Source organism: Macrotis lagotis, chromosome X (assembly GCF_037893015.1).
Source record: "Macrotis lagotis isolate mMagLag1 chromosome X, bilby.v1.9.chrom.fasta, whole genome shotgun sequence".
Lineage (NCBI taxonomy): Eukaryota > Metazoa > Chordata > Mammalia > Peramelemorphia > Peramelidae > Macrotis > Macrotis lagotis.
The window spans coordinates 27,751,131-27,777,186 of NC_133666.1; the positions used below are offsets into that span (position 1 = coordinate 27,751,131).

The following is a 26,056-nucleotide window of genomic DNA, read 5'->3' on the forward strand; positions in this document are numbered from 1 at the left end:
GCAACCCTTTAGGACTACAATTAATAGGCAAATTAGTCATCTCCATTAGTAGCATGAACCAGAAGCTTTCCTTATCAATGAAATCACAAGTCTGGGGATGTTCCCCTCACTGAACTTCAATTTCCTCAGATTCCCATCCCAATGGACCTGAGACTATGAGGATAAAGATGGTATCTTGCTAGATAGTTGGAAAAATGGCATTCCGTCAGAGAAGTCTGATACTTTGTGGTGTCAGTTTTAGTGACTGCAAAGTCCTGAAATGATGATGTCAAAGACTGCAGTTAAATTTTATTTTACTTCTAGTATTACGTTACACAATCAAAATCATTGGAATGGTTTGTAAATCTACATAACTGGATGGATGTCTACAAGGAAAACCAAGAGGATCTCTATGATGATGACAAACCTGTATCCTTATATTCAGACATCCCCATATATACAATAAACAGGCTAGACAAAGAAAACATATCAAATCGTTATAAACCATGCACACCACAGCATTAACACAATACACATCCTTAGCAACAGGCTCAAGTTTTGTCCCATTTATGACTTTGCTTTTCATTTTCCAAAGCAAACATTTTCATTTTCAAGAAGGACTCCAACACAGGTAAGATGTCACCATCCTGGCACAAAGAATCTTCATGGGAAAATCCTCACCATAAAGGAAGTGATGTTTGCTCTATCCGTTGAACATCTTCCTTTGACTTTCGAGTGGGTTTCATTTTGGTTCACTCTTCCCGTTGCTCAGTTCTCAGCATCCTGGGACTGGAATACTACATCACACATAATAGAGCCTTTTAGCTATGCTGACACGAGCACAAAGCAATAGAAAGGAAGTTTAAAGCCCATTTTCTGCTTCTTGTCCAATTTTTTGACAGAATATCACAGATGAAAACAGATAGCGCAAGCAAGAAGTGGACGCATGGTGACCAGAACATAACAAGACTGATGGAAATAAATAGACTCAAACTTACACAACCAAATGAGTCAAATGATATAAAGTTGGAATTGACCTCAGAGTTAATCTCATCCAACCCCCTTTATTTTATAGAGGGGGAAACTGAGGCCCAGAGAAGGAAAGGTTCCCAGATCATATGATCATAGGATCATAGATCTTGAGCTAGAAGAGACTCAGAAGTCGTCTCACTCAATCTCTTTGTTTTACAGATGAGAAAATTGAGGCCCAGGGAGGTTAAGTGACTTGCCCAAGGTCACACAGGTAGTAGGCATCAGAGGTGGGATTTGATCCCTCTGACCCAGGAGTCAGTGATCTGTCCTCAATACCTCACCACCTCCCATAGCTAGGAAATTGGGCTGGAATTTGAATCCAGGCATTTTTATTACAAATCCAGGGCTGTTTTCACTCCACACCTAGCATCAAGTGAGTGTTGCCCTCTTGTAAGCAGTTCCCTTGAAAAGCTACACATGTGTAGCAATCAGTGCTGAGCCTATTTATGGGATTTCTCTTTGGGAACTGCTGTTAGAAAGAGAAAGTCCACCTCACTGCTTTAGAGTCACACTTTTTTGGCGGGGTTGAAATCATTCTTCCCCAGTATGATCATTTGTCTTATTCCCTAGACTTGATTGTCAATGACTTTTGGTTGTTTCCAAAAATTAACTCCACTCTCCAAAGACAAATGATTTGCTGCCATGGAAGCGATCTAAAACAAAGCTGTGAGTGCTGGCAAGCCTCTTTGGAGTCAGGGAATACACCCCTTTCAAAGGGGCCTTATCTGAAGAACAATATTCATTCAGAGGTTCTAATCTGTTTGTTAAATCCTCAGTCTTATTACCTTCTAGTCACGTCCTCCCCATGAGTATGAAATCCATTGAAAATAGTTATCATTTCTAGACTCCTTCTATTACTCTCCAATAACAATGACAAGAGGGTTAGTCAGCCAGCATAAGTCCTTAAAAGTATAACAAAGCATGAAAAGGGGGAAATTCAGTAATTACAAATACTTGATATGGAAAACTTAGGACCTCACTCAATTCACACCAATATCTTCCTTTTTTTCCCTTGCATGGAGATGTCTACCATTCAATCATTTTTCTCTAGTTGTGTGTTCTCCAAGAATTGTGATTGGTATTTACTCTAAGCTCAGCTGCAGAACAATTCTTTCAGGTTGCTCAAAGTACCGAAGGTAGTTTTTCATGCTACTGTATAAGTATAGATCTGCACACACACACATGAAAACATCTTATAGTTTTATGATTATCATGATCTGTGACTGCAAAAAAGGATGATTTCACTTCAAGGATCCATGATATCATCAGTGCTGCATCTCCTTTACCACCGCAGATCATAGGCCTCCCATGACTTCTTAACAGTCCATCTTAGTAGGTTTCTGTGGAGGAAAAAAAAAACATTTCCTGGTGGCCAAGGGATGAATCTCTTCAAACTCAGCTAAGCTGCTCCTTAAATGATCGACACAGTGCTCTGATGCCAGGACCCTATTAATTTGCAAAACTAACACTCAAGAAATAACCATCCCAACTGAACACGTTACAGTAAAATGCACTGAAAAGATAATGCATCAAATTTTGATTCATTTCCATCTGATGACGAAAAATGTCAGCCACTGTTCTGGACTGATCCCTATTCACGGGCTTGGAGAGAAGAGCAGCACTATATACACAGCAATATGATCATTTCATCAAATGAAAGTCCTGGTTGGAATCTGGTATCTTGAACCACAGGCAGTAGCTTGTATTTAACATGGAAGGAGGACAGTTGGTCAGGTAAAAATGAGTATAATTTGAAGAAACCTTTCCTGAATGGGGAGTGGGATTCAAACCGTTACAGAATGCTTGAAATTACAGTGCCCTAAAAATGCTGGCCTTCGGTTCTTTATAGCGGTGTTCAATTCAACAAAATGGCATTTGTTTTGATGTTGTTGCTTTTCTTTCTTTCTTCCTTTTTTTTTTTTTTTTTTTTTTTTTTTTTTTTTTTTTTTTTTAGTATGAGAGACATCCAGTTTTAAAGTCTTTAATAGCTGTGGGTAGAAACATTTGGACATTTTGAATAATTCTTTATGTAACAAAGCATGTGACTTTTCTTCTTTTGATTTTAAAAGCCAATATCGATATCTGTCAATTTATCATCTTTTAGAGAAATTTTGGATTGTTTTTTTTTTTTTTAGTTTGGCACACATTACTTGTAGTTGGCGTTTTATTCAAATAGTGTTTTTAAAAATTTCAGAAGAAAATAAAAAATATGTTCCTTTTTATTTATTTATTCTGTTCTTACGTTCGTGCTTATCACTGGAAAGATATTTGCATCCAAGATTGAGTTGCATCATGAATAATTTAAATACCAATTCTTAGGCATAAGTTAAAGGGTCACATTTTGTCTTTTCATTTTGTATCCATAACTAATTTAAGGACTCCTTGCAATATCTAAGCATCAATTTCTAGTGTGCCTGGTTTGGCATTTCGATTTCATAAGTAGTCCAAAATTTAATTACACATTAAGATTGTTTTACCCACGCATGGTATAACATGAAATTGAAAGGCATCTGCAGAGGCAACATTTGAACGGTTTTTGCTTCCTCATTTAGGGAAGAAGAATACATTTGGAGTGTTTCACTTTCTCAAATTCATTTTGTTCTTTGTTGGTACTTTGGGGTTCAAGATGAGGAAGTTTCCATTCTCAATTATCGCCATTTTTCGACATCTTCTACATAATCAGTAGTCGCATTGTCAGTTTGATCGCGCTTGTGAGCATGCCTGGTCTTCAGAATTTTCCGTTGCTCTTGGCGCTTCCTCCGGGCTTCCTGATGATCCTTCTGTCTTGTAAACTGATACCTTTGCAGGAAAAGGTCTTTCGCATACTCATACAATTCCATGTCTAAAAAGTTGAGGGCTTCAATCCGCTTTTGAGTCTGCTGATCTATTTCCACACTGGAAGCTCTTGTGTTGTTATACTGTGTAAAGGGTGAGATGAAGTTCATGTTGAAGGTTTTCTCAAATAGATACTGAGTCTTCCTTTGAAACTCGGTCAGCCCAAAGAAAGCCATGCATTTTAGGTTCTCTTTGGCGCTGTCTAGAAGGACCTTGTTCCTCTGCTCTTCCGGCATCACAGACAGATTGTAACAGCCGACCAGACTCAGATCAGAAAGCATGCGGACCTGGCGATTATTGGCTAAATTGTAGGGACAGTCCATAAACTCCTTAAGGGAACAACCAGACCAGTCATCTCCTGTGTAACAGCTGGGGAGCTCTTCAATGGTCGGAGACCTTCCATCACAGACATGCAAAGAGGCTTTCCATGTTGCTCCTCTCTGAACGTGTCTCCATTCACTCAAATACCGGGACACGGGGTCACGAAGGATGGTGATATAGTAAAAGTTCCTACAAAAAAAGCAGAAAGCAGATTAACAGGGATAGTGCAATGTAGACATGCAAATCAAAACCCAGTGACTGAAAAGAGAATATTTTTCCAGAAACTGGTATCTTTCTGTGTTTCTGAAATAGATTCACAGATTTCAAACAAGAGACCTCAGGGGGTGGCTAGGTGGTGCAGTGGAAAGAGCACTGGCCCTGGAATCAGGAGTACCTGAGTTCAGATCCGACCTCAGACACTTAATAATTACCTAGCTGTGTGGCCTTGGGCAAGCCATTTAATTCCATTTGACTTGCAAAAAACCTAAAAAAAAAGAGACCTCAGAGGTCAAGTCCAAACAAGCTATCTTATAGATGAAGAAACTGAGGTTTGGTGTTAAGTGGATTGCCCAAGTTCACACATGTAAGCTAGAAAAGTCAGGATTCAAACATGGATCCTTTGATTTAAATTCCAGATTTTTTTCCTGTTGTAGCATGCAATAACTCTAACATTATGTTTTTTATTCCTCTCCTTCCTGCCTGTCCTCCATTCTCCAAGCCATTCTATTTCCATACCTAACTCCATAGGATCACAGGAACATAGTTTTAGAGCTGAAATGGTCATATTGTTCAACTCTCTCTCTCACTTCCCAGAAGAGGAAACTAAGGCCTGTGGAGGTGAAGGGACTTGCCCAAGGCCACACCAATACGTGTCTGAGGCAGAATCACTCCGAAGGGCCATTTGCAATTTACCAAATAATACTGAGGCAAGACAAGGACCTCCACTTCCAGCTAGCTGTTATAGGAACTTGAGATAAGGATTGAAAGGAGAGGTTTCCAGAGTGGGCAAAGCTAAGTATCTGGACCCCCTATTTTCAATCTATTATCTTTAATCTATTATGCTTAATAAACTGAATTGCTGAATTGAATATCCAGGCATTTAAAGAAACTGACTTATTTTTCCTCCCTGAACATGCCTTGCTTTGCCTTGCATCGCTCAGGTACCAGTGTTTTTTTTTAATGTTTTTTTGGTCTGTTCTCAAAGAAGACCACATCAGGGAAGTGATGTCATGACAGCCACATGAATTGGATTTCAGTGAGGCGGGGCTGTGCTAAGTCACCAGTCTCACTTTCTCCTCCAGAGTCATCTGGGTTCAGTGACCAGATAGGAATCAGGATGACTGGAGATGGTCCTGAATGTGAGGCAGTCAGGGTTAAGTGACTTGCCCAATTTCACACAGCTAGTTAGGTCATGAATCTGAGACCAGATTCAAACTCCCATCCTCCTGACTCCAAGGCCATTGTTCTATCCGCTGTGCCGCCTAATTGCCCACTCAGGAACCAGTACAAGACTAAGGGAGATAGTAATGCAGTAAAAACTCTGAGAATGAGATATCTTATGGGCAAAGAAGGGGCCAGGAAGAGATGCAAAATTCTAGACTATACTACAATTTGCAGACCCTGGGGATGATGATGATGATGAAGAGTAATTTGCTGAAATGTACTTGTAGCTTAGAATTCTGAATGATAGATTAGACACATTAGAAACCACGCAGGCCAATGCATAGGAAAATAAAGCTCAGAGAGAAATGACTTGTCCAGGATATTCATACACATATGTTTAATCTATAGGAACAGGTAGAGATAATTCTAGCTAATGAATATTAAATAAGGTTAACAAATATTAAAAATAACTATAAATATTCAATTATTTTAAAATCTATTTAAACACTTTAAAATAGGTAAATAAGCTTTCCAACTATATCAGTTCTGTGGGGGGGGGGAGAAGAAAAGAAAACATGAACCTTTCCATAACTGCCAGATCTAGAAGTTAGATAGACTAGGGGAAATTTAATCTAATGGATTCTTAAAACAGATATATTCAAAGACTATTTTGTTAAGCATCTTTACCCATTTGGCTCTATGGCAGTCTGGAATGCCGTGGAAGGTTTCCTGCCCTCCTTCCACGTGTCTATCCAGGGGCAGATTCCCCCCCCCGCCCCCCCCCTCCGCAGCACTGTTGTGACAGCAAGAAGCACGTTTTCCTGGATATGTTTTACCAAGAAGAGCCACTAGATGTCATTGTTCCACAGGAGCCTGCCCATAACTACAGGAAACTGTTTCCTTACCCTATTCTTGAAGAGGGTGCTGGGTCAAAAACGGCCATTTAGGCTTGGCACACTTAGGGAATGCTGTGCAATTCAAAAAAATGCTTTTCTGTAGGGTGAAGTGATATGAGCATAAAGTCAGGGATATGAAACAGAGCCTAAAATATCTCTTGATAATACTCTAAGGGGCAGCTAGGTGGCACAGTGGATAGAGCACCTGCCCTGGAGTCAAGAGTACCTGAGTTCAGATCAGCCTCAGACACTCAATAATTGCCTAGCTGTGTGACCTTGGGCAAGTCACTTAACCCTATTGTCTTGTAAAAAACCAGAAAAAGAAAAAGAAAATACTCTAGATTTTACTCTAGAATATTTCAAAGGCATACACTTAAAAATTGTCTCACTAGGAGGGTACCTCAATGACCAAGTTTTCCCATGGGATTAGCAATTTGGAGCTATGGAGTGGCAAGGGTTCGAGGCATATACACTTCATTCATTCATTTATTTCATTTATTCATTCATTCATTCATTTGTTTGAAAACTCATTTCATTAACCCACAAATGGGTTGAGTACCTGGTCCTTATATACCATGAATTATCATTAATTCATATTGCCAGTCTTTGGGGCCAGTATAACTCAAACTGAGGTCTCTTCATCACTGTCCTTCCTCTCTTCCCCTTACCCTCTCCAACTGTCCAAAGAAGAGCCCCTGCTGGAATATTCTGCTGGGATCCTCTTACTCATTGCCCACATTCAGATGCACTAACCTCCTCTTCAGGGATTGCTACTACCATGATTTCTTCCTACTAGCCCTCTTCCCTCTTGCCCCATACTTGATCAGAGGGTCATGTTCTTTCGGACTTCTAAGATGGCAACAAAGCTAATCTCAACACATCATATTAATGGAATAACAGAAACCTCAGGTGTTTCTTCTGGGATCTAGCTTCAATTCCCAGGCCATGCATGCATTTATAATAAGGGTCTCCTGAGACAATATGATTTGGAGGTTTTATCCTATTGTATTAAGTCATATAACTTAAATAAAATAATGGAAACATAAATCAGTATAGCTAGAGTTGTTGCAAAATTTCTGGCAATGATGGAAAAGAATTACTAACAGTAGCTGACATTTATAAAATGTTTTCTAGCTCGCCAACAAATCTGATCCCTTTGATCCATGTTTCAATCTGTTTCCCTATGATGGAAGTGGTACCAGTTATCCTGGTTTTAGAGATCAAGACATGGGCCTAGAACTCATAGGTAGAAAGGAATAAAGAAAGAAATGAAACAATAATAGGAACATAGCATCCTGAAAAGAACTGAGAGATCATCTAGCCTAATTCTCTTCTATTACAAAGGAAGCAATTGAGGCCAGAGAGAAAAGTGACTTATCCAAGGTAAGCCAATAAGTAGTAAGTCTAGGGCCCCTCTCAGATCTTTTACCATGGAAGAAGGGAAACCAGGGAATTCTCATCACTTCCAACCCAGCTACTTTTGTGGATTTCATCCTCTATAGAAACTGATCAATCTGTAGGATGAAATCAACCTGGAAATTCATATCTTATCTCTCAGCCCTTAGGCCACTCCTTTCTTTTTTTGATGTTTGTTCTTTGTTCTTTTTTAAAATTAACTTTATTTATTTAAGGCAATGGGGTTGAGTGACTTGCCCAAAGTCACACAGCCAGGCAATTATTAAGGGTCTTAGGCTGCATTTGAACTCAGGTCCTCCTGACTCCAGGCTTGTTGCTCTATCCATTGCATCACCTAGCTGCACTTAGGCCCCTCCTTTCTCCCAGATCCTCTATTATTTAAGAAGGGCACCCAGGGAATTATCCTTGGTCATCATTTTCCATCCAGATTTCAAGACTTCTTCAACCCTCTCCCCTTGATGTCTCCCCTCAGTTTTTCAGGTTCTTTTTATGTCATCTTCCCATTACATTGACAGCCCCTCAAGAGTAGGATCTGCCTCCATGTCTGACTCTATTGGGATAAGTAACACAACACAACACAAGCTGTGTTGTTTACAGACTAGCAAATACAAACCATACTGAAATGTCTGAATGGATCTAGGATCTTAACAATTTAATCCGAATGTTCATTCCAATGATTTACTTAGATCATGACCCATCATCCATACCTGCCCTACCTGAGTGATTCCTGTCCATATGATCCTATAATTTCACCAGAGAGAGCTCACTCAATGGCCTGGACGTCTTCCTCAACTTTTCCTGACATCATAATATAAGTGGAGTATTCTGGTTATATCCATCTGTCATTTCTCACCATTGTCACATGACCAGAGCATCTTTTCTTCCTATGTCATATCTCCCTGGCAATACCATTTACATTTATTTTTCAAAGTTCTACATTGGACATCTGGTATGGCCTGCATGAAAACGCCTTCTCCTTCCCAAAGCGCACATGTGCGCGTGCACGCACACACACACACACACACACACACACACACTCACCCCTTTCTAATTTATTTTCAATTCTTCATAAGCTTCTGTTCCTTATCTCCTGGTCACATAACAATACTGGGCAAAAAATTTGCTATTCAAAAGGTGGATCTTTATTTGTGAGAGAAGATGGGGAGTCATGGAAGGAGCTTGTCAACTTCCTGAAGGCAGTACAGTCATTATTCCCCTTTCTTCATGTTTCATTCTAGGTCCAGCTCACTGCACATCTGTGCTGTCTGTCCCAGATCTACGAACTGTTGGGTAAGCACTATGTGCTACCCATCACAATACATTTTATAATCTGAGCAATAACCATTCTTCGTCCACTGGGTCTTTTCTTTCTCTGATCACATTCTCTGGAAGGGTTATGCAGCTCCTCCCCAAGACTCAGAGACTGATTAGATATGGGAAAGTTATTCACTCCAAGGATGTCAACTGGGATGGCTAGAATAATGAGGCCTGGATCTCATGTGACTTTACAACCACAATGTGAGGAAGGCATTACGGTGATTTTACCCATGTTTCAGATAAAGAAACTGAGGTTGCAAATTCAAGGTTTTTCCTACATTACTACTGTTGCTTTATATATGATGTATACACACACACACACACACACACACACACAGACACATATGCCAAATGAAGTTCTTCAAAAAGTTATACTCTAAGGACACAACCCCAAACTGTTCTTTTCCCTTATATGATTTCTAACCCCTAATCTAATGTGACCCCCTGCTTTTTTTTATAGATGACAAAACTGAGGCCTAGAGAGGGGAAATGACTTGCCTCCAAGTCAAAAGTCAACAACTGAGAAACCAATCAGACTAGCTGCAAAGAAATGGGGTGGTGGTGGATGGCTTGCTTTTCCCATTTTCCATGCCCTAGGACAGGATATTAAAAGCCTCTGGAAAGAACCTGTTAGCTAGGAACTGCAAGTGCCCACCTCTGAAGAGGAGAATTGAAGGTCTGCAGGGAAGGCTGGCTTGTCTCCCAGGAGCCCATAGGCACTGCATAGTGAAGAGCTGGGAGAATCTGGATGAACTAGTGCTGGGCCATGGGAGGGGCCACTAGAACAAATTCTTCCGGTGTGACTACTAGCAGGTACAAAGAGCACAGTCACCCCACCCCACCCTCCCTAAGAGCAAGGCCTCTCCTTCCAGGGCTGAAGTCTTTTGGAGATTCTGGGAGACAACTTTCAGAAGAGCCCCAGCTGTTTTCTTTGGCTTGACTATACTTATTTATTATAAGAAAGGGTGGTCTATGGGAGGGTGGGAGTCACTGGAAAGAAGGGAAAAGGGTATTTATTCATAATGGAATGAAGAAGGACAATAAAAAAGAAATTCAGGTAAGTTTGGGACAGATATGAAGGCTGATTGGTTCCCTTGAGCTCCTAACTTTTAGCTAAAAGCAGTTGAGTGGAGAGAGTGAAGCAATGGATGAAGCACTGGGCCTAAAGTCAGGAAGACAAATTCAAATCCTGTCTCATCATACACTTCCTAGTTGTATAACCTCAGGCAAGTCATTGAACCTCTATAGCCTCAATTTCCCCATCTGTAAAATGGGGATAATAACAGCACCTACCTCCCAGGGTTGCTATGAGGGTCAAATGAGACAATCTGTAAAGCACTTAGCAGTGTCTGCTGCATTATAGGAGCTATATCGAGGCTAGCTATTATTATAATTATAATAATTACTACTACTACTACTACTACTACTACTACTACTACTACTACTACTACTACTACTACTACTACTACTACTACTAGTTTCTTCCTGTGCCCTTTCTGTCCAGAGCACCATTCTCTCTTCAAACCTGTGCTGAGCTCTGGCATGATTATACCAATGATGTTCCAAACATTTACCTGCCATTTTGAAAATATCAAAGCCTGTTTTGCCAACAAAACTGGGTACTCTAAGGTCCTAACATGGACAGGAGAAGTGTATTCTTGTAAGTCAATATAAACATATCTTTAATTGTACTTGCAGTATAACAACATTTTAATTTTGTGTTTGTGGGTTACGGGTGGTAAGAATTCTTAGATCTCTACTTTATATCACTGGATTAAGGGAGGACTATGCTTAGATTTTTTTCTGGATATTATATAGATAACAGTGAGAGCACATGTCATTGTGAAAGTGACTATGGAAGAACAGGTCTCCTTCCCTTGCTAATAATAATGTCCAAATCAGAAACAGCAAGCCTCTCATCACACAGAAATGACTCAGAAAAGCCAAGCGGGTAGAATTAAGGTTAACTGGTATCAATAATGAATAAACATCCATTAAAATCCTTTTGATGCTTCACCACATTCCTGGGGTAGGGGACCCTGGGCTTTTGAAAAACTGTGGCAGAAAAGTGTCAGATCTGATAAGTTCAAGAAAACTGAAAAGCTTTGAGTGAAATCTGGGTATTGGACTATATCTACCATATGAATACCAGTGTAGCTGAGTTTAGAAGTAGAGAGAGTAGTAAGACAGGAGAGCCTGGGAGAGGAGAGGAGGGAAGGGGAGGGGACAAAAGGGGAAGGGAGGAGAGGGAAGTGGAGAGAATTCCAGATCTGCTAATGAAAAGAGTACTTAGGCTTTGAGGGGAGAAATCTGAGTTGAAGGAAGGAGTAATTGAGAAGATCTGCAATCTCCCTGAGGTGAACATTCCTTCCAATGAGGTTGATCTCAACACTGTGTGAAGCTAGATGGTATGGTGGATAGAGCACTGAGCCTGGAACCAGAAAAAACTATCGTGAATTTTGCCTCAGACACTTACTAGATGTGTGGCTTTGGCAAGTTACTTAACTGCTGTCTACTTCAATTTCCTCACCTGTAAAATGGGTGTAATACTAGAACCTGCCTTACAGTACCATTATAAAGATCTGATAACATATGTAAGACATGTTCAGACCTTAAAGCACTGTATAAATGCTCCCTCCATAAGTCTGTGGCAAGGAGTCTCTCATGCTAGGGGCTCTCTTTGCTTTTTCCTAATATCAAAGGGATACTAACGGACAATATGAACTGTCCATCAGTTGTCCTTTGCTCTTATTTAGCTTTTTTCCCAAGCGTACACTTCTCTGATGGTGTCCATCCCATCACTTTTGTATCATACCATCCCAGACCATACTAATGCTAACTCTAATTGCCTTCATGGCTACCATGGCCCTCTCCATTTCTCTTCTCATGATCTACAACTTCAATTCTTTGGACAGGCTAGTATCCCAATGCTCACGGTCATACACCATCCCTGAACACTATTGTTGTTAAAAAGATGGATCTTTGTTCCATCAAGAAGATTGGACTAAGTAAAAACTTTGCACAGTTTCCCAAAGTCATCGCTCTCTGCTTCCTATTCAGTTCTGGGCCTGTTCTGTTGTTCATTTGTAGTATCTGTCTCAGATATATGTATTGATGGATAAGTTCTAAAGGATGTCCACCTAATGGTACATCAGAGTCTGGATGAAGGCCATTTTCATTTATTTGATTTTCCTTGTATGGACAGTTTAATCCGATTCTTTCAAGGGATTACACATCTCTTTTAGGTGGATTTGTAATATTTCTGGGGCTTAATATTGCAAGTCTGCTACATTACTCTCTCTACCTTCCACATATCATTGAAATAATAATAGATAAACCTATAGGGACTATAATTGAATCAAGAGTAATTGTGTTGAAAAGGGAGTTTAGCTGTGAATCTGGGGGTCTGTCATATTTCTTATGTACAGAAGGAAATCATTCCAAGAAGTCCATGATTCCATAGGAATATTAGAATCAGAAGGGACTTTTCCAACCCCACCATGGTCTAAAAGATGAAACTAGACATCCTTCCCTTTTCCCCCATCTCCAGAGCATGCTAGATCCTTAAGATATGTTACGATGTTTTCATCAGAGACATTTCTCAAAGAGAAATGAGATTAAGAGGATAGCCATCTAAAATAGGCTCTAGTGACAGTCACACCATGTAACCAAGGACAGCTCCATGACGGGAGGTTATTTTGGACAAACCATAAGGAGAATCTAGGTTGTGATTGTTATTTTTTTCCAGAACAGCATAGGGAAAAAAATGTTTCCATTTTTGCTAAATTAAGGTTGCTTGCTTTCTTTGAGGCCACAAGTTCATCTACACAAATACTGATATTGTTTTAAATCACTGAATGATATGAAATGTGAACATTGGCCCTTGTATGTCAAGGAGAATTCTAGAACAATGGAAGTTATGGGGGGGTTTTTGTACTCTAAAACTACTGCTCAGAAGAACTATAATTAGAATCACAGAATTCTGGAGTTGGGAGGGACAGGGGCCTTGTTGTCTAACCCATACGTGAAAAAGAATCCTCTCAGCAACAGAGGAGAAAGAAAAACTCTCAGAAAACTCTCAGTAAAGTCTAAAGATGAAATTGTAAGTGGGACAGGTTTATAAAAAATCATATATATATATATATATATATAATTTATTTATATATACACACATAATACAATGTAGATAATACTAATTTGTGGTTTTATGTTGATATGAGGCCAGTATCTTATCTGAGTGGCAGAACACTTGTATCTCAATCAGAATTTGTTTGAAGGCATCCAGTGAGGAGAAACTCACTAACCCTTAGGTAGTCCATCCCACTTTTGGGTAACCCCAATCACTGGGAAGTTTTTCCTGACCTCAAGCCTAAATCTACTTCCCACCTTCTATGACAGCTCCTAGATCCACCCTCTGGGGTCAAATAACACAAAGCAAATCCTGTTTGCTCAGGTACTTCAAATACTTGAAAGGTATTTAGATCACAAAAGGCACACTTGGCATTATGCATGGAAATATAAATATTTCAAAAACAGTAACAAAATGGAATGAGACTATATATAATTATCAAAAATGGCATTAATGTAGGATTCTATGGTTTAGCAAGTCCTTTCATACATATTCTCAACTGCCTTGCCAAAGATGGGGAGGAGAACTAGTATTATTCCCCTTATAGAGATGAACTAGTATCATTCCACTTATAGAGCCCAAACTGGGGCTCAGATAAGTGAATGAGATGAACCAATTTGAAATAAGATTACAGATCTGGGATTAGAAGAGATCTCAGGAAGTATTTAATCCAGTTCTTTTAGTTTACAGAGGCCCAGTGAGGGAAGTATTTTCACAAGATGTTGAGCTGGGGCTCAAAATCAGACATTTTTGGTCAATTATACTCTGTCAATAAACATTTATTAAGTGTCTCCTGTGTGCCAGGCACAGTGCTAAATGCTTTCTGATGACACACTTGGTGTCCTTCCAAGCACATTACAGTTGTAGCATTGAATTGTTGCTCAGTTATTTTTCAGTTATGTTTGACCCTTTGTGACCCCAATTGGGGTTTTCTTGGCAAAGATAATGGAGTGATTACTTGATCATTTCCTTCTCCAGATCATTGTGCAGATGAAGAAACTGAGGCGAACGAGATGAAGAGACTTGCCCAGAGTCACACAGCTTCTAAGCCTCTGAGGTCAGACTTGAACTAAGGACCTCCTGACTCCAGACCTGGCACTCTATCCACTCTATTCTAGTGCCTAAATCATCAAACAACACAGCTTAAATGATCAATTTTGGAATTAAAAAAAAATGAACAACCAAAAACCCTATTATCAATTGTGGGTTCCCCTACCCAATAGTCATTGATGTGATTGACGGGAAGGCTATAAATGTAGTAGATCTAAAATGTACACAAAGAACAGACTAAGCCTACTAATGGCATTTACTACATAGGAAGCCTAGTTCAACAATACCCAGAGAAACACACAGTCAGCATTTTGAGGAGATGAATTTCTGTTTTTCAGTCAGAACTGTATTCAGTTCAGTATTTAAAGAAGGGCACTAATAAGAAGATGGTCACCAGGATAGCAAAGGAACTCAAAACCAGGTCAATAGAAGAAGGAAATTCATGGAGGGCATGGAAGTTGGCTTCAAGTATTTGAAGGACTGTGAATGAGGGATTAAATTTATTGACTTTAGCCCTATATGTTCAAACTAATAACACTCAACAAGAAGCATCTATTAAGTTCTAACTATATGCCAGTTAGGCATTTATTATCAGCCCCTATGTGGCGCTGCAATGCATAGCGCATAGGATGCAAGAAGTCAGGAAGACTCAGTTCCCTGAGTTCAACATAGCTGTGTGATACTGGGCAAGTGATTTCACCTTGGTTGCTACAGTTTCTTTATCTATAAAATGAATTGGAGAAAGAAATGGCAAACCACTCCAATATCTCTGCCAAGAAAACTCCAAATGGGGTTACAAAGAGGCAGCTATGATTGAAATGACTGTATAACAACAAACACACCAGAGACTGTGCTAGGTAGGTGCCGAAATACATTCATTTTTTGAAATATATTCTACTACAACAAAAGGTAGAAGTAACAGAAAGTTTGATTTAAGCTTGATGTAAAAAAGATCTCCTTAACAAAGCCCAGGGAGGCAAAGGGCTCCCTCTCTTTGGGGATCTTTGAACAGAAGCTGGATGTTCCTTGTCAGGAGGGTTGGAAGAGATTCTTCTTCAGACCCAAGCTGGATCCTGTGGCATCCTATTGTCCTGAAAGGGGCAAACACCTTTCCTGCTTAGCAAAAACTTCTAATGAATACAACAATGAATACAACCACAGATGATTACAAATCCCAAGTAGAGCTCACCCTTTGGGAAAGGCAAGCAGACCCTCAAGTGGGTGGTTGGAAATGGATTATCTTTTGAAAAGAACCAATACCAGAAAGGAATAAGCCCCAGTCCTTGAGAGAGACATCAGGACCTGACTTTAGAGCTTAAGGTACATGCAGTCACATGTTTAAAGGCAAAAACCACATCAGAACCCTCCATTAATCAATCATTCTTACAGCATGTCAATGGGAAGTCCAATTCAATTATACTATCCAAGTTACCCGAAGGGCTTTACACCCTTAACGTGTCCTTTCTCACAGGAGGGGAGTTTATTTCCCAGAGAAAGTGACCCAGGAAGAATTGGATTTAAGGTTCTTTCCCAAAGAGAACTCACCCTTCAGGGTTGTTTATTAGAAAAGGGCACCTGAAAGGAATGCTTAGATGCCACTGGTTGAGAGAAGGAAGGATGAATAAATGAAAATAGCACTGGATTTTTTAGAATACTCTGTTTTTCAAATTACTTTCACATATATAGCATCCCATTAGAAGGCATGAGGGTATAATAGAAAAAACCTGACGTGGGACCAGAGGCCCCTCCTCTCTTTGGGACTTTTTCTCTTTATCACATGAAGAGCTAATCATTCTCTAAGGTCCCTTTCATCTTCACCATTCTGGCAATTAAGCAACAAGGATCTACGAATCACCTGTTACTTGTCTGGCACTATATTAGGCACTGAAATACAGGAGCAAAGGTCAGTCATTACCCTTAGAGAGCTTATATTCTGACAGCAGAGAAAAAGATATGCCTGCTACAGAGGTTACATAAAACACAATGAAATGGGTACAAGGTAACCTCTATGATCTTCACAATATTTCTATGAACTAGGGAGGATAGGTTTTCTTATTCCTATTTGAAAAAGAAACAAAGGCCCAAAAGAAGGGAATTGAATTGCCCAGTGTGACACAGCTAATCAGTGGCAGGGCTAAAACTAAGACCTCAACACCAAGCTACAGGGAAGCAGATTCATGTCCCTAGAAGGAAAAAAAATGCCTTGACAATTAGTTTTCCAACTGTCCTGTTGGGAATCTCTGATTTAAAGGCTAACTTTGGGACCTAGAGCTATTAAATTCAAAGCTTTGCAGGATCTTTTCATTCCGTTTGTCCTTTGTTCTTGAAGATGACCATGAATCAGGAAGGAGATGTTATGACTTGCAAATGAATTGGGTTTAAGGAAGGCAGAGTTGTGCAAAGTCACCAGCCTCACCCTCTCCTCCTCATGCCATCTGGGTCCAGTGGTGAGATAGAGATGGGGCAACTGAGGAGTTTTCCTTTTTTTGTGTTTATTAAAGATTTTATTTGAGTTTTACAATTTTCCCCCAATCTTACTCCCCCCCCCCGCAGAAAGCAATATGTCAGTCTTTACTTTGTTTTCATGTTGAGTGTGATGAGAGAGAAATCATATCCTTAAGGAAGAAATATAAAGTATAAGAGAAAACAAGATCAGACAATAAGATAGCAGTTTTTTCCTAAATTAAAGGGAATAGTCCTTGGTCTTTGTTCAAACTCCACAGTTCTTTCTCTGGATACAGATGGTATTCTCTATTGCAGACAGCCCCAAATTGTCCCTGATTGGTGCACTGATGGAATGAGCGAGTCTATCAAAGTTGAACATCACCCCCATGTTGCTGTTAGGGTGTACAATGTTTTTCTGGTTCTGCTCATTTCATTCAGCATCAGTTCATGCAAATCCCTCCAGGCTTCCCTGAATTCCCATCCCTCCTGGTTTCTAATAGAACAATAGTGTTCCATGACATACATAGACCACAGTTTGCTAAGCCATTCCCCAAATGAGGGACATTTACTTGATTTCCAATTCTCTGCCACCACAATACAGGGCTGCTATGAATATTTTTGTACAAGTGATGTTTTTACCCTTTTTCATCATCAACTGAGGATTTTTCTAAGAGCTGAAAGGGCTGGACACCTGATTCTAAAGAGTAGTTGTCTGAAGGCCTCAGTTCCACCCTTCTGGAGAGCTCCAACAAACAATCCTGCTCAGAGAGCTGGCTTAAGGGAATCAAGGAAAAATCCAGAAACATGGAAAGAAAGGAAAGCTATTCAGTGAGAGGGGTTCATTTCAGTAGGAGACACAGCATCCAGATGCTAGAGGAAGGAGGAAAAATAGCTAGGTAAATATGCAAGTTTTAATCAATCAATCATTATTTCTTAAGCACCATACTTAAGAACATACCAGATGCTCCTGCTAAACTCTAGGGATGTAAAAAAAAGGTCAAAGCCGGTTGCTGCCCTCAAGAAGCTCACAACATAATGGGGAAGAAAACATGCAAAAACTGTATGCAAAAAGTTTATCTAGGGGATAAATAGAAAATACTTAGCAGAAGGAAGGCACTGGAATGAAGAGGAATTAAAGAACGTTTCCTGTTTAGTTGGGACTTGAAGTCAGAGGGGCAGCTAGATGGTGCAGGGTGCAGAGGATTGATCCTGGAGTCAGGAGAACCTGAGTTCAAATTCAGCTTCAGACACTTAATAATTACCTAATTGTGTGACCTTAGGTAAGTCACTTACTCCTATTGCCTTACAAAAACCAAAAAAAAAAAACCAACCCACACCAAAGAATAGGGGAAAAAAGGAAGTCAGGGAAGCCAGTATTCAGAAGAGAGGAGGGAGAACATTCTAGGCATGGAAGGACAGTCAGAGAAAATAGCCTGAGTTGAGAGATGGAGTGTCATGTATATGGAAGAACTAGGAGACCAGCAGACCAGAGGGGAGTATAGTGTATGAAGACTGGAAGGGTAGAGGAGTTGGATTATGAAGGGTTTTGAATACCAAGCAGAGGATTTTTGTATTTGAGTCAGGGAGTCACTGGAGTTTATTGAGCTGGTGGGGAGGAGGTGACATGATCGAACCTGCACTTCACTTAGTTGGCAAAATGAATTGGAATGGGGAAAGACTTGAGACAGGGAAACCAATCAGCTGTCACTGCAATAGTTCGGTGCTGAGGTGATGAGGGATTGCACAAGAATGGAGACAATCTGAGACAAAAGGGGGTGTATTCAAGAGAAGCTGTAAAGGTAAAATCATTAGGGCTTGGCAACAGCTTAGACATGGGAGGTGAGTGAGACAGAGTGAGGAGGCCAGGATGACTCCTAGGCTGTGAGCCTGAGGGGCTGGGAGGAGGATATTTCTCTTTACAGTAATAGGGAAGGTAGAAGGTGGGAGGGTTTAAGCAGAAAGATCATGAGTTCTTTTTTGGACATATTTAAGATTTCTTCTGGACCACTAGTTCAAGATGTCTGAAAGTAATAGGAAATGTGAGATTGGAGGTTGGCAGATAGGCAAACAATGACCCCAAAGGCATGAAACAGTTTGTTATACTATCATTTATGGCTCTTTATGGTTGTTCCATGGGCCAACTTCCCAGGAGCTAGATTCTGGAGAAAACCAGTACCAACCAGAAAGTGAAAGCAACAATAAATACTTCTGGTGCCCACTGGAAGTGACAGTAATAGTAATCAGAGTAGAGTTTCTGACAAACTTTGACAGGTGAGTCCCAAATCCTAACAACCACTCCTATGCAGAAGAGCATAGCAGATCAGAGATTTAAGGGTGGGGCTAGTCTATGCCAAGTTCACTGGGACAGTGAATGTGGTTCCCATGCCCTATGCTGAGCAAACTGCTCAAGGATTGGAAATCTTGTCAACTTGTTTAGAAGATTTGAGTGGGAACAAGAAACCAAAGAAAGTGGTTTCTAAAATGTACTCAGGGCTTAGATACCAGCTGTGTGACCATGAGAAAGTCATTCAACCTCTGTCTTGCCTCATTTTCTCAAATGTAAAATGGGAATAAGAGTGCCAACTGACCAGGGCTGTTGTAAGAATCAAATGAGATCATGCTTGTAAATCACCAGATGCAAAACCTGGCACATTACGGGCATGTAGCAAATGCTTTCCTCACTCCCTGGTTCCTTGACTTTATTTCCCACTTTCCTTCCTTTCTTTTCTCCTTCCTTCCTTCTTTATTTCCATTTCTCCTTCCATTGTCCTTCCTTCCATCCTTCTTGTTTCTTCCTTCCTTCCTTCACTTCCTTTCTTCCTTCCATCCTCCTTTCTTCCTTTCTTCCTTCCTTCCATCCTCTTTTCTTCCTTCTTTCCATCTTTCCTTTTTGTCTTGCTTCCTTCTTCCCTTCCTTTCTTCCATCCTTTTTTCTTCCTTCCTTTCCTCTTTCCTCCCCTCCTACAATCTGTTCTTCCTTCCTTCCTTCCTTCCTTCCTTCCTTCCTTCCTTCCTTCCTTCCTTCCTTCCTTCCTTCCTTCCTCCCTTCTTCCCCTCCCTTGTGCTTTCCTGTCTTTATGTTCGGGAGAGGCCTCTGAAACAAATGTTATATAAGATTGGCATTTATTTTACCATTTTAATAGCCTTTGAGCTCTAGAATGATTGTGAGCAGTGCTTCTAAACAACAAAAGAATGTGGATAGTGAGATCTGGTTGTGCAAGGTCAAGGAAATCAACATTCAAATACCAGTTTGTGAAAAACTGGCCAGACCAATTTTCTAAGCTCTTCAATGAGAAATATTCATGGAAATCTCCAATCATAGAGCTGAAATAGATCCTAGGGTTTCGAAGACTCTTATTTTACTGATGAAACCCAGAGAATGGAAGTGTTCTGTCCAAGGCTGCACAGTTAATGAGTCAGTGTCAAAGACATGTTTGGAGCCCTCAGCTCTCCTGTGGACCAGCCTGGGTGTCTTTTCCCCATGCTAGGCTGCCTCTTGAGTCTGTAACAACTTAACACCATCCTTCGGTAATAGCAATGCATAGCTATGCTATGGAAGCTAAGGGCTGGTCTTCCTTGTGGGGCTACTGGGTATGAGCCAGTTAAATGTTCTGAATCAGACTATGCTCAAAGCAACCCAATTAAAATGCAGTAGCCAGAGCTGGTTTCCAGTTGGTTTTCTTCTTTTTTTGTGGAATGCGAGCAGTAAGCGGTAAGAGCTTCCACTCCCCGGAGCAGTGGTTTGCAAAACTGGAATGCCGGTAGTTTGTCATTTTCCAGAGCCCACTCACCCTTCCAAGAATCTTAGTGCCTCATTGATTCAGAACACAGTGTATAAAGATTTCATTTTGCCTGCACACACTGATTCCTTATGGGGGCTATCTGTTTGGCCATGGAAAAGTTTGCTTAGTAGAAAAATTTAGAGTTTGACATTCAGGAAATTCCAGGCATCTGTAAAAGACGATGGCTGTGCCAATCCTAACATTTTCACTGCACACAGGGAGCTAGCATAACTAGGAGAAAGTGTGTGTTATCCCACATAAATTTCCTGATCTTTTAAGGAAACATTAGTTAGCTCTGAGAAACACCCAAATGATGCTCAGGTATTTTAATGTCCTGTCGATTGGAGTTCATTCTTCAAAAGGACTTTTTCTCTAGTGACCACAGCCCAATCTGTAACTTGATGGAAAATACACACAGACCCACAGACACAAAGACATACACACAGCTTTAATATATTTCATATAGTATCAGATTTGAGCTTCACAACAGCCCTAAGAAGGAGGTACTATTAAAATTCCCATTTTATAGGTGAGATTGAATCCCATAGAGGTTATGTGACTTGGTCAAGGTCATATAGTAAGTGTCTAAGGAGGGAATTCAAAGCCAAGTTTTTTAAATCCCTCCTTTTTCTTTTTTCCTATAACATCCCCTTAGCACAGACTGGTATTATCTTTCACCTTAGCTATTACAATAGCTACTCCCTGTCAAAGGTCTTTCTAAAGCCCAGATCTGACCATGTCACAATCCTACAAAAAAAATTCCCCAGCATCCCAAATACAAACTCCTCTGTTTGGCATTTTTAGCTTTTTCCAACCTAAAACCACCCTCTCTTTCCAGCCTAGAGTACACATTACTCTCTTCCATATGAAAAGTCATATTGGCTTTCCTGCTGTTCTTCACATATGACATCCGACCTCCCATTTTCAAACCTCTGTACATGACAGAAATTCTCTCCTTTCCTCCACTGCCTAGAATCTCTGTTTTCCTTCAAGGCCCTAGCAAAACTGCCATTTTCTGCATAAAACTTTCCAGGTCCCTCAAGCTGCTAATGCTTCCCCCCAGAAGGTAATCTTATATCTATCTGCATTGTGGTGAGAATGTTAAACATTCAATATACACATTGATTACAAAAATCATATCAATGACTGGTCAGTGTTTTGCTTATTCTGGAAAGATGAAACTCAATAATTACAAAACCCTCAAATTACAAACCCTAGAACCATCCAGTGGTTTTGGTCATAACTTTCTCCTAAACAGCTAAATATTCATCCATTAAGCTTGGGGGAAAACTGCCTTGCACAAATGGAAAGGGGAAGTCGACTGAAGGAAATAGCCCTTGCTCATGTTTACAAATGAAATATGAGAAGGCATCTTCAACAGAAAAAAAAAAAAACGCCCTTACTTATTTTCTTTAGTACCAATAATGTTACCATGAACAATGCAAATTTTTGTCTTTAACACACTATCTGAGGTTTACTACATTCTGCCTAGTGACTAGCACAGGGCCTGACATTTACTTGGTTCTAAAGAAATTCTCCTGGATTGATTCCCAACTCCAAGTTGATATTTGCAGGTGTGAACTTGGTGGGATTAGAGGTTTGATAGATATTCCTCCGTATGATCTGTTCTTTATCACTGATGATATGTGTTTTCTTCAGTGTGAGTCCTCCATCTACTGATACCTCAACCCCTCCAAATGTTAACTGACAATTTCAGGAGTTGCTATGGCCAAATAAAATTAATCACCCAGTAATCCCTTCAAACTTTGCCAGTTTGGCAAAACTTTGCTAGTCCTTGGGCAAGAGATACACAATCTGTTGCCAGGTTCATGCGAGAAGCCTTTCCAACTGGGTAAGGTCCTTCGGAGCTGGCAATGCCTTTAAAAACCCAAGGCCACTTCCATGCTATGAGGAAAGCGACTGAAGGGAACTTTAGCACAAGGTGAACAGTTCAAGGCCACTAAACATAACAAAGCAAAATTTGATTGGAAACAATTCCACACTTGATTCATTTGATTCATAACAAATAACCAAAGCACAGAGCTAACAAGCCATCAGACATTGAGAAGAAGGAAATCATTTCGGAATTTATACCATTCTATTTTCTTATATGATTGAAATCTGCCCAACAGGCTTACCGTGTGAAAGGTCGCCCCAATTTATATGGCGTTCACTGCATATCATCGATAAACTGTGACCCCTTTGCCCTCACCCATGAAATATCACAAAAGTCTACTGTCACATTGTTTGGATGACTGCCTAGGCCACAAAGGAGACGATCAGAGGCAAGCTGGACCTTGAACTCTCCTAAAGTGCAAATCTGCCATTTATCATTGTCATACATTGTTGATTGTATGCAAAAATGTTGATGTATGCAAAAATATGGTTCCTATGGAAGCAACTGGCCCTTGGAATGGTATTTTTCATTCTTTTTTGGAAATGGTGTTTTTCTTAATGTTGCACACGTGCCAGACTGAGGAATGTTCTAGAAAGTGAAACCTGCTCCATGAACATTTAAATGTATTCATTTTTTTGATGCCATGCATGAATATGACTTCTTCCAGAACTAGATTTTGAAATCTTACTCCTAAATATAAGCAAGAAAGCCATTGCCCATTCCCCTGGATTTCTCTTTAAAGTACTAAACAACCTGATTTAAGTCACTGGGCCATGAAACACCTTAGAAATCAACTATTTCAGACTTCTTATTTTACTCTTACAAGATACTGGCAGTGACATGACCAAGGTCACTCTGAGAGTTAATCAATGAGGTAGGAAGAGAATCCAGACCTCCTGAGTCTTTGGACAGTTTGAGGTAAAATACTGGAGTCAGGAGTATTTAAATTGAAATTCAGATTCTGGAGTTTACTAGTCATGTAACCCTAGGTATGAGATTGAATTGGTTTGCCTCAATTTCTTCATTGCAAAATGGAGGTAGTAATAATAGTTCTCATCGCCAAGGTTGTGAGAATCAAATAAGATAAAAATTGTAAAGCATTTGTAAACTTTCAAATAATAGAGAAATGCTATAATACAACAACAAAAACTACTACTGCTACTACTACTACTACTACTACTACTACTACTACTACTACTACTACTACCACCCTTGTATCTGCATCGTGTGTGAATGCTAAGCATTCAATATACATATATATATATATATATATATATATATTACAAAATCATATCAATGGGGGGGGCTAGGTGGCACAGTGGATAGAGCACTGGCCCTAGAGTCAGGAGTGCCTGAGTCCAAATCCGGTCTCAGACATTTAATAATTACCTAGCTGTGTGGCCTTGGGCAAGTCACTTAACCCCATTTGCCTTGCAAAAACTAAAAAAAACAAACACATCAATGCCTGGTCAGTGTTTTGCTTATTCTGGAAAGATGAAGCTGAACACAACCCTAGAATCATCCAGAGGTTCTGGTCATAACGTTTTTCTAAATAGTCAAATATTCATTTATTAAACTTGGTGAAAACTGCTGCTACATGATCTATGCTAACATAGATTTTACACAGCTCCAGGCTACTGGGCTAAAGATGGGCTATATTCTTGCTTTTATAAAAAGCTTAGCACATCCTCATGTACAGATAAGAGCAGCAATCACGATGGTAATTAATGTAGATTAATTAATGTAGATTCATGTATTTTGCTTATGAATGCAATTTAATTAGAATACTAAAGTGTTAGAGCTTTTTGAAACTTTTCTCTTCATAAGATCATAGATTTGGAGTTAGAAAGGACATTGGAGACACAGCTAAGTAGCAAAGTAAATAGAGTCAGGAGGACCTGAGTTCAAATCTTACAGTTCTGACACTTGATAGTTACTAATTGTGGGATCTTGGGCAAGTTACTTTACCCTGATTGCCTCAAAACAAAGGATATTATGGGGCAGCTAGGTGGTGCAGAGGATAGAGCACCGACCCTGGAGTCAGGAGGACTTGACTTCAAATTTGGCCTCAGACAATTCATAATTGCCTAGCTGTGGATCTTGGGCATATCATTTGGCCCCATTGCCTTGCAACCCCCCCCCCAGAAAAAAATACAAAAAAGGATATTTGGAGAGTATTAAGTCCTGTCCCCTCAGGAAATTGAGGCCCAGAGAGATTAAGAGACTTATACAGGGTCACACAGCTAGTCAATATCTGAACCTAGGTCTTCCTGATTCTGAATTTAGTGCTCTGTCTACTACACCACACTGCCTCTTAACCACAAAGATGCTGTCAGTGACTCTGACAGCATGTTTGTGGAATTTCCTGCTAAGATAAAGCTAGGTGAGATAGCTAACATAATGGAATGGATTAACTAAATAATGAAATGGATGATGGAATCAAAATTCATAGAAATCTGGACACACTGAAACCCTGGGCTGAATCTAAGAAGGTGAAGCTGAATCTGGATAATTGTGAAATCTTATACTTAGCCTCAGCCCGCCCCCCCCCCCCACCCCCGGCCCAACATTACAAGTACAAGATGGGGAAGGTCTGGTTAGATTGATGCAAGGCTATGAAGAACTCTAAATGCTAAGAAGACCTTGGTATTGGAGCTCCTGGAGGTGAGAGCGAGCCACTAAAGTTCACTGAGCAGAGGATTACATAGTTAGACCTATGTTTAGAAATATCACAGTGGCAGCTGAGGGGAGGATGGATGGAAATGGGAGAGACTTGAATTAGGAGGCTGCTACTATTAGTACAAGCAAGAAGTCACAGTCTGAACTAGGCTTGGAGCAATGTGAGTGAGGATAAGAGGACAAAAAGGAAGGATGTGGGGGCAGCTAGGTGGCACAGTGGATAGAGCACCGGCCCTGGAGTCAGGGGTACCTGAGTTCAAATCCAACCTCAGACACTTAATAATTACCTAGCTGTGTGGCCTTGGGCAAGCCACTTCAACCCAGTGCCTTCAAAAACTAAAAAAAAAACCTAAAAAAAGGATGTGATGGAAGAAATGACAAGATATGATAACATATTGATTATATCAGATGAGTAAAAGATGACACCAAAGTTATGGACCTGCGTACCTGGGAATATCAAGGGAAATATAAATTCTATTTTGGACACGTTGAGTTTGAGATAACTCTAGGACATCCAATTTGAAATGTCTAAGAGTTAGAGATGTGTGACTGTAACTCAGAGAGAGATTAAGGCTAGCTATATAAAACTGGGAATGATTCATATCTCTAACCATTCCCAGACTCCCAGGCCCACAACCTCTCTTTCATCTTGACCTGCTCAGCTGGACCTGTGGGAGCTGATGAGATCACCAAATGAGAAAGTAGAGAACAAAAAGTTAAGGGTGATTCAGGAGATAGCTTAGGTGAAAAATACATGGTTATAGAGTAGGACAGGTAAAAAACCAATAAAGAGGACTGAGGAGTAAGCAGACAGAACCAGGATAGAGCAATATTGCAAAAACCTAGATAGGAGAGAGTATGTAGGGAGAGGACAACTGACCATGCCAAAGGCTAC

The 26,056-nt window shown here is 40.2% G+C and overlaps 1 protein-coding gene across 2 annotated transcripts in view; it reads right to left on the minus strand.

Moving 5' to 3' along the window:
* Positions 1–282: 282 nt before the first annotated feature.
* The window catches only part of HS6ST2 (heparan sulfate 6-O-sulfotransferase 2), a 313,319-nt gene continuing 287,545 nt past the window's right edge, over positions 283–26,056 (minus strand). For both annotated transcript variants that reach the window (XM_074205646.1, XM_074205645.1), the window contains one exon: positions 283–4,356. In XM_074205646.1, coding sequence (XP_074061747.1) covers positions 3,660–4,356 — 697 coding nt within the window. In that variant the 3' untranslated portion in view covers positions 283–3,659. The remainder of the gene's footprint in view (positions 4,357–26,056) is intronic.